Source organism: Myxocyprinus asiaticus, chromosome 11, assembly GCF_019703515.2.
Source record: "Myxocyprinus asiaticus isolate MX2 ecotype Aquarium Trade chromosome 11, UBuf_Myxa_2, whole genome shotgun sequence".
NCBI classification, from domain to species: Eukaryota; Metazoa; Chordata; class Actinopteri; order Cypriniformes; family Catostomidae; genus Myxocyprinus; species Myxocyprinus asiaticus.
In genome coordinates this window covers 38752440-38766618 of record NC_059354.1, presented here as the reverse complement: position 1 = coordinate 38766618, position 14179 = coordinate 38752440, and the positions used below count along the sequence as shown (strand labels likewise).

At 39.3% G+C, this 14179-nt stretch overlaps 1 protein-coding gene across 1 annotated transcript in view; it reads right to left on the bottom strand.

The window, feature by feature from the left end:
• The window catches only part of LOC127448501 (voltage-dependent L-type calcium channel subunit beta-4-like), a 50667-nt gene that overhangs the window by 36271 nt on the left and 217 nt on the right, over window positions 1–14179 (bottom strand). Inside the window, exon 2 of the mRNA XM_051711099.1 lies at window positions 11803–11886. Coding sequence (XP_051567059.1) covers window positions 11803–11886 — 84 coding nt within the window. The remainder of the gene's footprint in view (window positions 1–11802; window positions 11887–14179) is intronic.

Genomic DNA, 14179 nt, shown 5'->3' with positions numbered 1-14179 from the left:
ACTAATATTCACAGACATGATGTAACCGCCATCTGTTTATTTTTTATTTCACATCTGTTGAAGTGGAAGACCATGAAAACAGAACAAATTGTCTTTTACGCAATAAACCTACTGTTTAACACCAAGAGCTGAAAGGTAACAGCCAGTTTGAACACGTTATGGCTCCTTTTGCTTTCCATACTTGATATTTGAATTGTTGTAATAATTTTACAAAGAACCCTCTTTGTTGCAAGGGTGATCATCAAGCCCATTATTTCCTTCTCAAACATTTAGTAAGAAAAATCTTTAAAACCTTATGTCAACATTTGATCATCAAATTAAGAGACACTTTAATATTGCACATTTCTTCTGAGCATTTTTGGGGCCTATGGTCAATAAATACAGCGGGGAAGCAATTAAATAAATTAATAACTAAACAGTTTAGCCATGTGACCTATACCAGAGGGATTAATAATTTATACAAGCTCCAGATGCTCAGGAATTGTAAATGTGTTATGATGGAATAATAAATATACTTCTAATGGCTTGGCCTAATTATTTTTCATCTTTTTAAAAATGTCAGTCTCTCTACAACAAAATGTGATTCATTTCAGTTGTAAATTCAAAGCCAGTTCATCGTTTTTTATATACAAGATTATTACCTGAAGTCTTGTCTTTAACCTTGATCTCAGCAGGTTTTCAGCACCCATGGATTTTCTCACTTCATTTGAGCAGAGTGCTAAGACACATTCTCAGACACTTAGAGGTTTAGCAAGACATGTCCTCTCAATGCCTCTCTATACAAATCAGTCTTGGAGATGTGCAGTTTTATTTTCCAGAATTAGTATTTATAGCCTCAAACCATAAAAACACTAAATGTGCTAAACAAACCAAAGTGTACTATCTAAATCTGAGATTCTCATAAATGATTTAGAGTGTGCTTGAGTGTGCTATGCAGTGAGAGAAAATTGAACACAACAAACTTCTACTTATGATCACATTTCAAATATATCTGTATAAGCAGACCCAGAAATAGGGTGTCCTGAATGAAGGTCTTGGCTGTGAAACCACCTCTATGGCCAGAAATAGAGCCCTGGAAGTCAGTTAAAATACTGAATTCCCAAGGTTCAGGGGGGACCTAGATTCTAAATCCATTTGGAGATTGACTGCTGCATATGGGCTGCTTACATTAGGTGACTGGATTTACCAATGAGCTGAAGCTGTTATACAGTGCATCCGGAAAGTATTCACAGCGCTTCACTTTTTCCACATTTTGTTACGTTACAGCCTTATTCCATAATGGATTAAATTCATTATTTTCCTCAGAATTCTCAAACAATACCCCATAATAACAACATGAAAGAAGTTTGTTTGAAATCTTTGCAAATTTATTAAAAATAAAAATCACATGTACATAAGTATTCACAGCCTTTGCCATGACACTCAAAATTGAGCTCAGGTGCATCCTGTTTCCACTGATCATCCTTGAGATGTTTCTACAACTTGATTGGAGTCCACCTGTGATAAATTCAGTTGATTGGACATGATTTGGAAAGGCACACACCTGTCTATATAAGGTCCAACAGTTAACAGTACATGTCAGAGCACAAACCAAGCCATGAAGTCCAAGGAATTGTCTGTAGACCTCTGAAACAGGATTGTATCGAGGCACAGATCTGGGGAAGGGTACAGAAAAAATTCTGCAGTATTGAAGGTCCCAGTGAGCACAGTGGCCTCCATCATCCATAAATGGAAGAAGTTTGGAACCACCAGGACTCTTCCTAGAGCTGGCCGCCCGGCCAAACTGAGCGATCGGGGAGAAGGGCCTTAGTCAGGGAGGTGACCAAGAACCCGATGGTCACTCTGACAGAGCTCCAGCATTTCTCTGTGGAGAGAGGAGAACCTTCCAGAAGAACAACCATCTCTGCAGCACTCCACCAATCAGGCCTGTATGGTAGAGTGGCCAGACGGAAGCCACTCCTCAGTAAAAGGCACACGACAGCCCGCCTGGAGTTTGCCAAAAGGCACCTGAAGGACTCTCAGACCATGAGAAACAAAGATTGAACTCTTTGGCCTGAATGGCAAACGTCATGTCTGGAGGAAACCAGGCACCGCTCATCACCTGGCCAATACCATCCCTACAGTGAAGCATGGTGGTGGCAGCATCATGCTGTGGGGATGTTTTTCAGTGTCAGGAACTGGGAAACTAGTCAGGATCGAGGGAAAGATGAATGCAGCAATGTACAGAGACATCCTTGATGAAAACCTGCTACAGAGCGCTCTGGACCTCAGACTGGGGTGAAGGTTCATCTTCCAACAGGACAACGACCCTAAGCACACAGCCAAGATAACAAAGGAGTGGCTCCGGGACAACTCCGTGAATGTCCTTGAGTGGCCCAGCCAGAGCCCAGACTTGAACCCGATTGAACATCTCTGGAGAGATCTGAAAATGGCTGTGCACCGACGCTCCCCATCCAACCTGATGGAGCTTGAGAGGTCCTGCAAAGAAGAATGGGAGAAACTGCCCAAAAATAGGTGTGCCAAGCTTGTAGCATCATACTCAAAAAGACTTGAGGCTGTAATTGGTGCCAAAGGTGCTTTAACAAAGTATTGAGCAAAGGCTGTGAATACTTATGTACATGTGATTATTTATTTATTTTTTTTTAAATTTTTTTATTTCTAATAAATTTGCAAAGATTTCAAACAAACTTCTTTCACGTTGTCATTATGGGGTATTGTTTGTAGAATTTTGAGGAAAATAATGAATTTAATCCATTTTGGAATAAGGCTGTAACATAACAAAATGTGGAAAAAGTGAAGCGCTGTGAATACTTTCCGGATGCACTGTACACAAGTAACACAAGTCGCACACAAATAATACACACAGCACTACACGTTTCTCCCTTTCAGTGACTCATTGCAGGACGCACATCCTTCAGAAAATGCAACAGATGTACATATTGTCAAAATTCATGTTTTAAATGTATTCTAAATGAATACTATTATGTACCTAAAAGTAATGAACATAAATATAAGTAACTGTAATCTGATTACAATAATTAAAAATTACACTACTTTTTGTACTTAAAGTAATTCAATTACAGAAACTAATTAATTTGTAATCAAATTACTCCCAACGCTTTTTACTACAAATGATAGAATAACTTAAATAACAATGATAAATAACATATGACAGTGCTTATTTAGCATCATGGCCTGTAGTTGGCGTTTTGAAGAAGCATGTCACATAAAGGTGCAAAGGATTGAGATAAAAGTGATCATGTTGATTTCCTCAATAGCCTCTGCTGCTGTATGGCAACTCATCTGGTAACTTAATTAAAATTTCGGTTAATAATGTTCTTTTAAAATGGCAGCACTCTGTGCTAAGGTTGGGTAATATACTAGTTGCAGTGTTTCCAGATCTGACAATAGAAACAAGGCACCTGTTTTGGAAAATCAAGCTCAAAATAAGCGACTTGCCTCACCGAAAATAAGCAAAAATGAGCGATTCATAACAAAGCATAACAAGCTTAGTACTGTATGCAGTAGCCTATATAAAGTAATGACTTTTCAATAAATGTATTCTTTATATTAAATATATTCTCAAAAATATTTCAAATATTCATTTGGCCACCTCAAATCAATTTATAGCCTAAATCTCTCTCTCCTGCATGCTGCGTGGGTGCATTCAGACTAAAGGTCACCTTTTGCGGCCGCATGATTATTTTTATTTTTTTAGCATTGGTTTTTTAACTAGCTGTTTCCTTCAGAATCAAAGTGCTTGTTTATATTCTACTACAAAGAGAGAATTTTTTTTCGGGCAACAGGAAGTGGTATAATTCAGAAAATTTACTGTGATAAACCCTTTGGTCTTTGGTTTCATGAAAAGAACAAAATGAACCGGTTATGAACTGGTTACCAGCATTTAAAAATAATGTTTTCACTCCGGAACAATTGAAAGGGATTTCGTTCCCGTTTTTTGGTTCTGTTCTGCAAAAAAATGGCTCTTTTTTGTTTTTAAGCCCTGCAAAAAATGAACCGTTTGTAGTCACTGTTTAATACACAAGGCTATTGGCATAGTGTTTAGCAAAATAGAAGCTCTGTAGAGAATGCCATTCAACGCGTGTCATACGGATAAATAAGCAAAGGTGGACTCAGGAACAGCTATAATGTCACATTGTAAGGCCATTGGTTTCCTCTGGAAAACTTCCTTCTTCAGTGCAAACTCAAAAAGCCTATTAAATCTGACAACAAGGATTACATCATCCATATTTCTATTAGGGAACATTCAGCACTTTTGATGACATTTCTGATATCATGTACTGAAAGAATATTTGGAGCTTAAAGCTTTAAAACCCATTTTTTTTATTTTTTTTTTATGAAGAATGAATCTCACCTCAACTAAATGCTGAACAAGTACAGTGCAGTTGTTAAGGCAATTCATATTCATCTGATGACAGTGAGGACTCATCTGTTGCTTGGAAACCAAATGACCCATTCAAAAAGCTGTGCGGTAGTATAATTCTTTGAAAAATCCTGTTGAACTATATATATATACTGAGAACTAAGCAAGTTAAGCCTAGTACAGGCATTAGGCATGAAGATGCCAAATTGAAACATGTTGCACAAGCAATGATCTCTGATTCAACAAACCGTTGTGCTCAAAATTTGCATACCCTTGGAGAATTGGTAATATATGTACCATTTTTAAAGAAAACATGAGTGAGCAGGCAAAGCACATTTCTTTTATTTCTTATGGGATTCATATTCAACTGTAGGTTATAAAAGAATGGCACAATCATAAAACAAAACATGGCAACAATGAAAAAAATGAAATGACCCCTGTTTAAATGTCTGCATACCCTTAGTTCTTAATACTGTGTATTGCCCCCTTTAGCATCAATGAGAACGTGCAGTCTTTTGTAATAGTTGTCTATGAGGCCCCAAATTCTTGCAGGTGGTATAGCTGCCCATTTGTCTTGGCAAAATGCCTCCAGGTCATGCAAAGTCTTTGATCGTCTTGCATGAACCACACGTTTGAGATCTCCCCAGAGTGGCTCGATGATATTAAAGGTCAGGAGACTGTGATGGCTACTCCAGAACCTTCACCTTTTTCTGCTGTAACCACTGGAGGGTCAACTTGGCCTTGTGCTTAGGGTCATTGTCGTGCTGGAAAGTCCAAGAGCGTCCCATGTGCAGCTTTCGTGCAGAAGAATGCAAATGATCTGCCAGTATTTTCTGCTAACATGCTGCATTCATCTTGCCATCAATTTTCACAAGATTCCCCGTGCCTTTAGAGCTCACACACCCCCAAACATCAGTGAGCCACTACCATGCTTCACAGTGGGGATGGTATTCTTTTTACTATAGGCCTTGTTGACCCCTCTCCAAACATAGTGCTTATGGTTGTGACCATAAAGCTCTATTTTGGTCTCGTCACTCCAAATTAAAGTGTGCCAGAAGCTGTGAGGCGTGTCAAGGTGTTGTCGGGTATATTGTAACTGGGCTTTTTTTGTGGCATTGGCACAGTAAAGGTTTCTTTCTGGCAACTCGACCATGCAGCTCATTTTTGTTCAAATATCGTCGTATTGTGATCCTTGAAACAACCACATCGTCTTTTTCCAGAGCAGCCTGTATTTCTCAGGTTACCTGTGGGTTTTTCTTTGTATCCCAGACAATTCTTCTGGCAGTTGTGGCTGAAATCTTTCTTGGTCTACCTGACCTTGCCTTGGTATCAAGAGATCCCCGAATTTTCCACTTCTTAATAAGTGATTGAACAGTACTGACTGGCATTTTCAAGGCTTTGGATATCTTTTTATATCCTTTTCCATCTTTATAAATTTCCATTACCTTGTTATGCAGGTCTTTTGACAGTTCTTTTCTGCTCTCCATGGCTCAGTATCTAGCCTGCTCTGTCCAACCACGTGAGAGCTAACAAACTCATTGACTATTTATACACAGACACTAATTTCAATTTAAAAAGCCACAGGTGTGGGAAATTTACTTTTAATTGCCATTTAAACCTGTGTGTGTCACCTTGTGTGTCTGTAACAAGGCCAAACATTCAAGGGTATGTAAACTTTGCTCACAAATCCAGGGGTCACGTGATGCCATGCAAGGAGCAGACGTGTGAGCGACGAGCTCTGCGCACTTTGCTGAATTTTCTATTATTTTCATGTTATAATCTGGTGAAATTTGATACACCCAATTACACATTTGCCCTTTGTTGCAAAACATGGCAAAGAAGTCAAAATCCTCACGCTCTGGAGACATTAAAAGACACTTACGTGTTCAGGATGAAAGCCCCGACAGGCCTACAGACTGGGGACTCGATTTGGATGGCGCGGCAGGAGAAGGAATCCAACGTCAGTTGTCCAACATGTCGGTGATGTTGACGAAGATTATTGCTGACTTGGAGGATCTCGCTGTAATACGTCGATCGATTATTGCGATGGAAATAAAATTCTCTGAGTTAGGTACAAGAGTGACTGATGTTGAAAAACGAATCGATTTTCTGGAATCTTCGGAGAGGGAATTAACCGCTAACCCCCGCGACCAAAGTTGATCTGGAACATCTCCTTGAAAAGCTTGAAGATCTTGAAAATAGAAGCTGCAGGAATAACGTTCGAATTGTTGGAATTCCTGAGCATGAGGAGGGCAGAGATATGGTGAAATTCCTAGACAAGTTTTTCCCGAGTCTGCTCGAAATAACAGGCCACAAGCTGGAAATCGAGTGAGCTCACAGAGTCCCTGCTCAGAGATCTGCTGAGGGAAACAGGCCCCGATCGATTCTGGCCAGATTTCTGAGATCATCCGATAAAGATCTTGTGTTGTGCCAGGCGAGGAGCAAAGGGAAGATTTCTTGGAAGAATCATAATATTTTCTTGTTCCCGGACTTTGCGAGTTCGACAAGAGAGAAATGCGATCGGTTCAAGGAATGTAAGAAACTCTTACATCAGAAAAAGATCTCGTTCGCTTTGATGTTTCCGGCCAAACTGAGAATAGAAATGAAGGTCAGTCGCAAAGTATTTACATGTCCAAATCTGGCAATGTCTTTTATAGAATCAATGACTGAGTAAACCATTGGATGTTTCTCATGTGAGTGGGTCTGACTCACAGTACTTACTCTTGAGGAAGCTGGGCGACATTTTGGGTTTTTTGCGTTGGCTCCGCCGAGCGGCTCGAGCTTGTTTTGTGAATAACACTTTTCCTTAAAGAAACTTTTGCATTGATGAAAGATTACTCAAAGTTTGATTTTGGCTAATATTTACGCACCTAACGATGATGATCAAGGCTTTTTAATAGATCTTGAAGGGATGTTGCAAGCCGCTGGCACCCCTCATGATATAATATTGGGAGGAGACTTTAATCTTTTGAAGGATTCAGTCCTTGATCATAGTGAAGCAAAAGTGTGCAAGCCCCCTAAAGCAACATTGACGCTTCACAGGATGTGTAAAAATCTTGGTCTTACAGATATTTTGAGACTTTTGAACCCATCTGGTAGGGACTATACATTTTTTTCATCAGTCCATAAGATTTATTCTAGAATAGATTTTTTTTTATATATCCAAATCCCTCATTTCATCTGTTGTTGATTGCTCAATTGGAAATATCTTAGTCTCAGATCATGCTCCGGTGAGTTTAAAGGTGTTGCCATATACAGAAAAAAAGAAATCATATAGTTGGCGCTTTAATGTGTCCCTTTTGCAAAATCCTGATTTCCAACAAATGTTAAAGACTGAAATCAGTGTTTATATGGAGACCAACTGGTCCTCAGTATCCTCTGTGGGCGTGGCTTGGGAGGCACTTAAGGTGGTTCTTAGGGGTCGAATCATACAGTATGCCTCATTTATCAAAAAATCCAAAGCACAAGAACTTGTGGAGTTAGAAGGAAATATTAAAAGTGCTGAGGCAGAGCTGAAGCGCCGTATGTCATCTGATGGCCTCAGAGAATTGACCCGATTGAAATATAGATATAATACTATTTAGTCACGGAAAGTGGAGTTTTGGTTATTCAGGGCAAGACAGTCATACTTTGAGTTGGGTGACAAAGCAGGAAAACATTTGGCTAGATATATAAAGCAGAGAGAGTCTTTTTCTATCATTCCCTCAGTGAAATCTGCTTGTGGTGAAATATTTAACTCGGCTATTGATATTAATAATGCCTTTAAAGGGTTCTATCTTGATCTCTATGGTTCCACGTCTTCATCCACTGATGAAGATATTAGAAACTTTGTGGAACCATTAGATCTCCCTAAACTGACGACTGTGCAAAAAAATTCTCTTGATTCTGAGATAACCTTGGAGGAGCTTGTTGAGGTAATTAAAGCCTTGCCTACAGGCTGAGTTTTTCAAATCTTATGCTACAGAACTGGCTCCACTTTTGTTAGAAGTTTATACTGATTCATTAAAGAATGGAAAGCTTCCGCCAACCATGACAAAAGCCCGGATCAGTCTGATTCTAAAAAAGGACAAAGATCCAAGCGAGTGTAAAAGTTACCGCCCAATTTCCCTGATCCAATTAGATGTAAAAATGTTGTCCAAAATTCTGGCTAATCGATTAAGTAAAGTTATGACATCACTTATACATATAGACCAGGTGGGGTTTATTCGAGGCCGTAGCTCTTCTGATAATATTAGGCGTTTCATCAATATTATGTGGTCAGTAGCGAATGATCAATCTCCGGTTGCTGCCATCTCTTTTGACGAGGAAAGGTATGGGTTCGGGAGTACATTTATTGGTTGGATTAAGTTACTTTATAGACACCCTGTAGCAGGACTAATTTCAGATTATTTTACTCTGGATAGGGGCACTCGGCAGGGTTGCCCTCTTTCCCCATTATTGTTCTGTCTTGCCCTGGAACCATTAGCAGCCACGATAAGAAAGGAGGATGATTTTCCAGGGGTGACGGCGGGAGGTGTGGCGCATAAGCTTCTGCTTTATGCAGATGATATTTTATTATTAGTCTCCGACCCTACTAGATCTATGCCTTGCCTCCACAGAATTATTAACTCCTTTTCCAAATTCTCAGGATACAAAGTCAATTGGTCTAAACCTGAAGCTTTGGCTTTGACAGCATACTGTCCAGTAACGGCCTTCCAGCTGGGTGCCTTCCAGTGGCCCAAACAGGGAATTTTATTCCCAGCAAATTTGTCCGATTTAGTCAGAGTTAATTTTGATCCCTTAATAAAAAGGTTTTCAATGATGTGGACAGATGGGCTTCATTACACTTATCGATGATTGGGAAGGTTAATGTTATTAATTGCATTCCAAAATTTAACTACCTGCTACAGTCACTCCCTGTAGATGTCCCCCTCTCTTATTTCAAGCAATTTGATAGCATAGCGAAGTCCTTCATTTGGAATGGTAAACGTCCCAGGTTAAATTTCAGTAAGTTACATAGGCCGATTGACAAAGGTGGGTTAGGCCTACCCAAGATTTTATTTGATTATTATGCATTCAGTCTTAGATATTTGGTTCATTGGTCGCTTCCACCTGAGAGAGCTCCTCCCTGGTTTTGTATTGAAAAGGAAGTTCTTGCCCCTATCTCGCCACTGCAAAGCCTTTCGATTAAACTAGCTGGAGAGGTTAAGTCGCACCCCGTTATTTTGCATTTGCACTTGATATGGACAAAAGTGTCCAGAGAGTTTAATTCTGATATTTATTTAAACGTAGCCTCGAGCATATGGCTGAACCCTAAACTATGTATTAATAAGTCCCCTTTCTGTTGGTCAGATTGGATTGTGAGGGGGGGTTAATACACTTGGTGACCTGTATGAGGGTGGAGTATTGAGAAAATTTGATTCAACATTTTGGGATTCCCAGATCTCAATTTTATAAATATTTACAGCTGTGCCACCTGCTCTGCTCTGTTTTTGGGAGTAGCATACACCCCCCTAGAGCGGCAGATACTCTGGAAGTGGTGATTGCTGCTTTGGGAAGGGTCATGAGGCATCAGTGTATTACTCCCTGTTAATTCAGAGTCTGGGGGACGGAGCTTTAAATTCTCTCAAAAGATTATGGGAGAAAGATTTAAACTTGGTATTGGAGGAGGGAGTGTGGGCAAGGATTCTAAAAAACATAAAGTTTGCATCTAGAGATGCAAGAGTTCGCCTTATGCAATTTAAGATTTTACATAGATTTTATTGGACCGCCTCTAGATTGTATAGGCTTGGTCTTAAGGACACACCCATCTGCTGGCGATGCCATACTAAAGATGGAGACACCATCCATGTTTTTTGGAGGTGCCTTAAGAACCAAGAATTTTGGATGAAGGTTCAGAGTTTTGTGTGTGATGTGTTGGGCACTCAGGTCTCGTTCTGCCCCAGACTCTGTATTTTGGGAGATAGGGAGGTCATGGATTTGGTAGATAAGTACATGAAGGGCTTTTGACCCAGGCAGGTTATTTTGAGGAGTTGGAAGTCAGATGGAGCACCCTCGTTCCCGGAGTGGTGCGCGGAGGTGGGGAGCGTGGCTGCCTTCGAGGAGGGGTCGAGCATTAGGATGGGGATTAGGGAATTTTACAATAAGAAATGGGGCAATTATTTAGCTTTTTTGAGGGAATCTCGAGGTGGGGCAGTGGAGGTAGTAATTTAGAGTTTAGTTTTTTTTTTTTTTTTTTTTTTATTATACTTGATTATTGTATGTTATTTTATGTTGTTGTTTTAGTTTTCTGTGTGTGTGTCTATATTCTATTGACCACAGGGGTGTTCGTGGGGGGGTCAGGGTGGGTTGAGAGTTTGGTAGGGGGAGGGGATATAGTGGGGGTTTAATGTTTAAAGTTTTTGATTCATTATATAGATGTTGTTGTATTTTTTGTGTTAATTTATGAATCAATAAAAATGTTAAAATAGGAGCCAGACAACTATGTGATGATAAATGACTTCATATGATCACTATCCTTAAATAAAATATATATATATTTTTTTGCATGATCAGTCATATTTTCAAAATCAATGCCACAATTTCTGCCAGGATATGCAAACTTTTGAGTATGACCAGCTCCACTCAAATTATTAATTATGCAAAGATTTAAACAACTCATGAGTTTAAAATCTTCCAAGGAATCATTCAGTCATTGTTGTCAAAAACACATCGTTGGCATTTAGAAATGTGTGCATTATGGATAAATGAGCACTTGTTAGCCCCTATAAAAAGTACATATTGATCGTACCATACATGTAAGCCCATTATGTAATTATTAGGCACATGGGAAGTGGAAACTGTATTATCCACAAAGAATTTTAATTACTGTTCAAAATACTTCAAGATGTCCTTCACAGATACCCTCTGAAACTAAAGCTTGAACAAAAGAGTAAACAATTCATAGCAAAACATATGAAATGTGAGTGTGCTTCAGAAAAATATAGATGGAGATAGCATGTACTGTATATACAGTACAATAATTTCTGGTGGTTGACCGATCAATGTGAAATTTTTAATGGCCGATACCTATATCTAGAGTGCAGGATTGGTCAATACAATGCAGATACTATATAAAATACAATTTACTGAAAGTAAATTAGATGTACACAAAATTGCTGAATTTAAACAAACACTTATTTTGCACTTGTTTGCCATATTTACTCAAAATACTAATAAACATTTGAAAACTGAAAATATGCACTAATACCCATTTACAAGGCCGTTTGTAGATTTTGGAACTTTACAATGATCACTTCTGTTGAACTGATCAAACAAATATCAACAATTAAATGGCCAGGCCAATACTGTATCAGGCTATCACAAGAAATTTCCATAATCTCAATCATCTTTCTTGAATATAAAATGAATGCTTGTTTTGTCTTGCTTGCCCCTCTTACCTGGCGAAGGATGAAACTGGTCGATGTTGTGCTGCCATCAGACCTCTTCAGTCGACTGCGCCGAGAGTAGGTGCCTCTGTTCACCTGCAGCAAGTGAACAAGCCATTAATCACTTTCTCTCCTCTAAGCAGAACAGGGGCACCTTCATATATACATGCATACACCCACATATGCCACCACAGCACTGTAAGAGAGGTCTCAGCGGATACCCTTACAAAGTTCTGGCCTGGGTATTCAAACAGATACAGAAGCTATTATAATGTAAGATTTGAATGCATATAGAGGCAAACCCATGGTCAAAGCACTTCAGCAATTCTTCAATGTGAACTTCCATTAATCTTCACTGTTTTGTACAGAGATATAAATCTGCTACTAAATACAGTAGACATGTGCAACTTTGATCTTTCCAGGGTGTTAAGTGACAAAATGCATGACAGACAAGGAAGGTATATTGGGATAGATGTCAAAGCGCATCACCATAAAAAAAGTTGAACACTGCATTGTCTCTACATTGAAAACAAGGCCATGTGTTGAGCAGGCGAAACTGGCCTTCAGTTTGGCTGGCCGCAATGCAGTCTTACTGCATAGAAACCCTTAAGGAAAAAGCATGCACTTAAAATATACAGTATGGAGGCTGGCAGATCTCATCTGCTCCATAAAAAAGGACAAAGTAAAAAAATCAGCATCTGCACTGACTCTTAGAAACTGGGTCAGGTCATTCATTCTTTACAGGGAAATCAATGAGAACATGAATTATTTAGCAGCCTAATTAAAGAACAATGGATCAAACTGACAACCATTGATCATTAGCATCATTAGTACATTAGCACATAGCTTTAAGCCATTATAAGACTTGCTTAGTGTGAAATAATAATAATTAAAAAATGCTAAGAGAGGGACAAGGGAACATTCTGCCCAGCATTAAAAAAAACATATACAGAGAGCAAAACCTACATTATACTTCACTAACAAAAAGTACCATGGTAATACCATAAGTAAGCAGCTTATAAATACCATGGTGTGTGAATATAGTAATCGTTCAGCACTATATTATGAATCAAAGTACCATATTGCCATCAGATACAATATAGTACAGTACTTTTTGTAACATCAAGGCATTATGAGAAATCTACACTGCCTGGCCAAAAAAAAAGTCGCTGTTTGGATTTAAATAAGCAGATACTTAAGAGCCTATGATTATGATACGCTAAAAAATCTTGAATGATCGTGATTGGAGATCACTAAAATGCTTGTTGAAGTCACATCGTAAAAAAATCGACAGTAGAACTCACGGCTATGTTTAATAGTGAAAGTAAGATCATTTCCACACGCACAATGTGATAAGAACTTACAGGATTGGGACTAAACAGCTGTGTGGCCACAAGAAAGCCACTTGTTAGTGAGGCTAATCGGAAAAGCAATGGAAAAAGGTCATTTGGTCTGATGAGTCCAGATTTACCCTATTCCAAAGCGATGGGCACGTCAGGGTAAGAAGGGAAGTACCCACTGTACAAGCCTCTGGAGGCAGTGTTATGATCTGAGATTGCATCAATTGCTCAGGTCTAGGCTCAGCAACGTTCTGCGGCACTAAAATGAAGTCAGCTGACTACCTGAATGTACTGAATGACCAAGTTATCCCATCAATGGATTTTTTCGTCCCTGACGGTATGGGCATATTCCAGGATGACAATGCCAAGATTCATTGGGGTCAAATTGTGAATGAGTGGTTCAAGGAGCATGAGGAATCATTTTTCACACATGAATTGGCCACCACAGAGTCATGACCTTAACGCCATTGAAAGTCTTTGGGATGTGCTGGAGAAAGACTTTATGGAATGGTTCAACTCTCCCGTCATCAATAGAAGATCTCAAAATTAAAAAAATGAATGCAACTCTGGACGGAAATAAATGTTGCGACGTTGCATAAGGTTGTCGAAACAATGTCATGACGAATGCGTGCCGTAAACAAAGCTAAAGGCGGTCCAACGAAATATTAGCATATGCGACTTTTTTTTTGCCAGGCAGTGTAGGACAAGTTTATGGACATATTAGGGACACTCAGACGCTTGCTTTTGAGATAATGTTAGGAAATGTATTATTTGTGGGGAAAGTGAAACCAATACAACACATCAAAACAACAACAGCAGAGTTGTTTGTCCGGATTCACATCACACACAACTAATGTTATATATGGTTCCCAATTGCAATGGCATAAATTTGGCATGAACACTGGGGGTGGGGGGGGGGGGGGGGGTTGAAGCACTGACATGTTTCCATTGATCATGGCATAAATATTGGGGGGGTTGTACTTGCTTGTTTTGATTATTGGGGGGGGGGTTTACCTTCCCCCCACCAATCCCCCCTGGAATCTACGCCC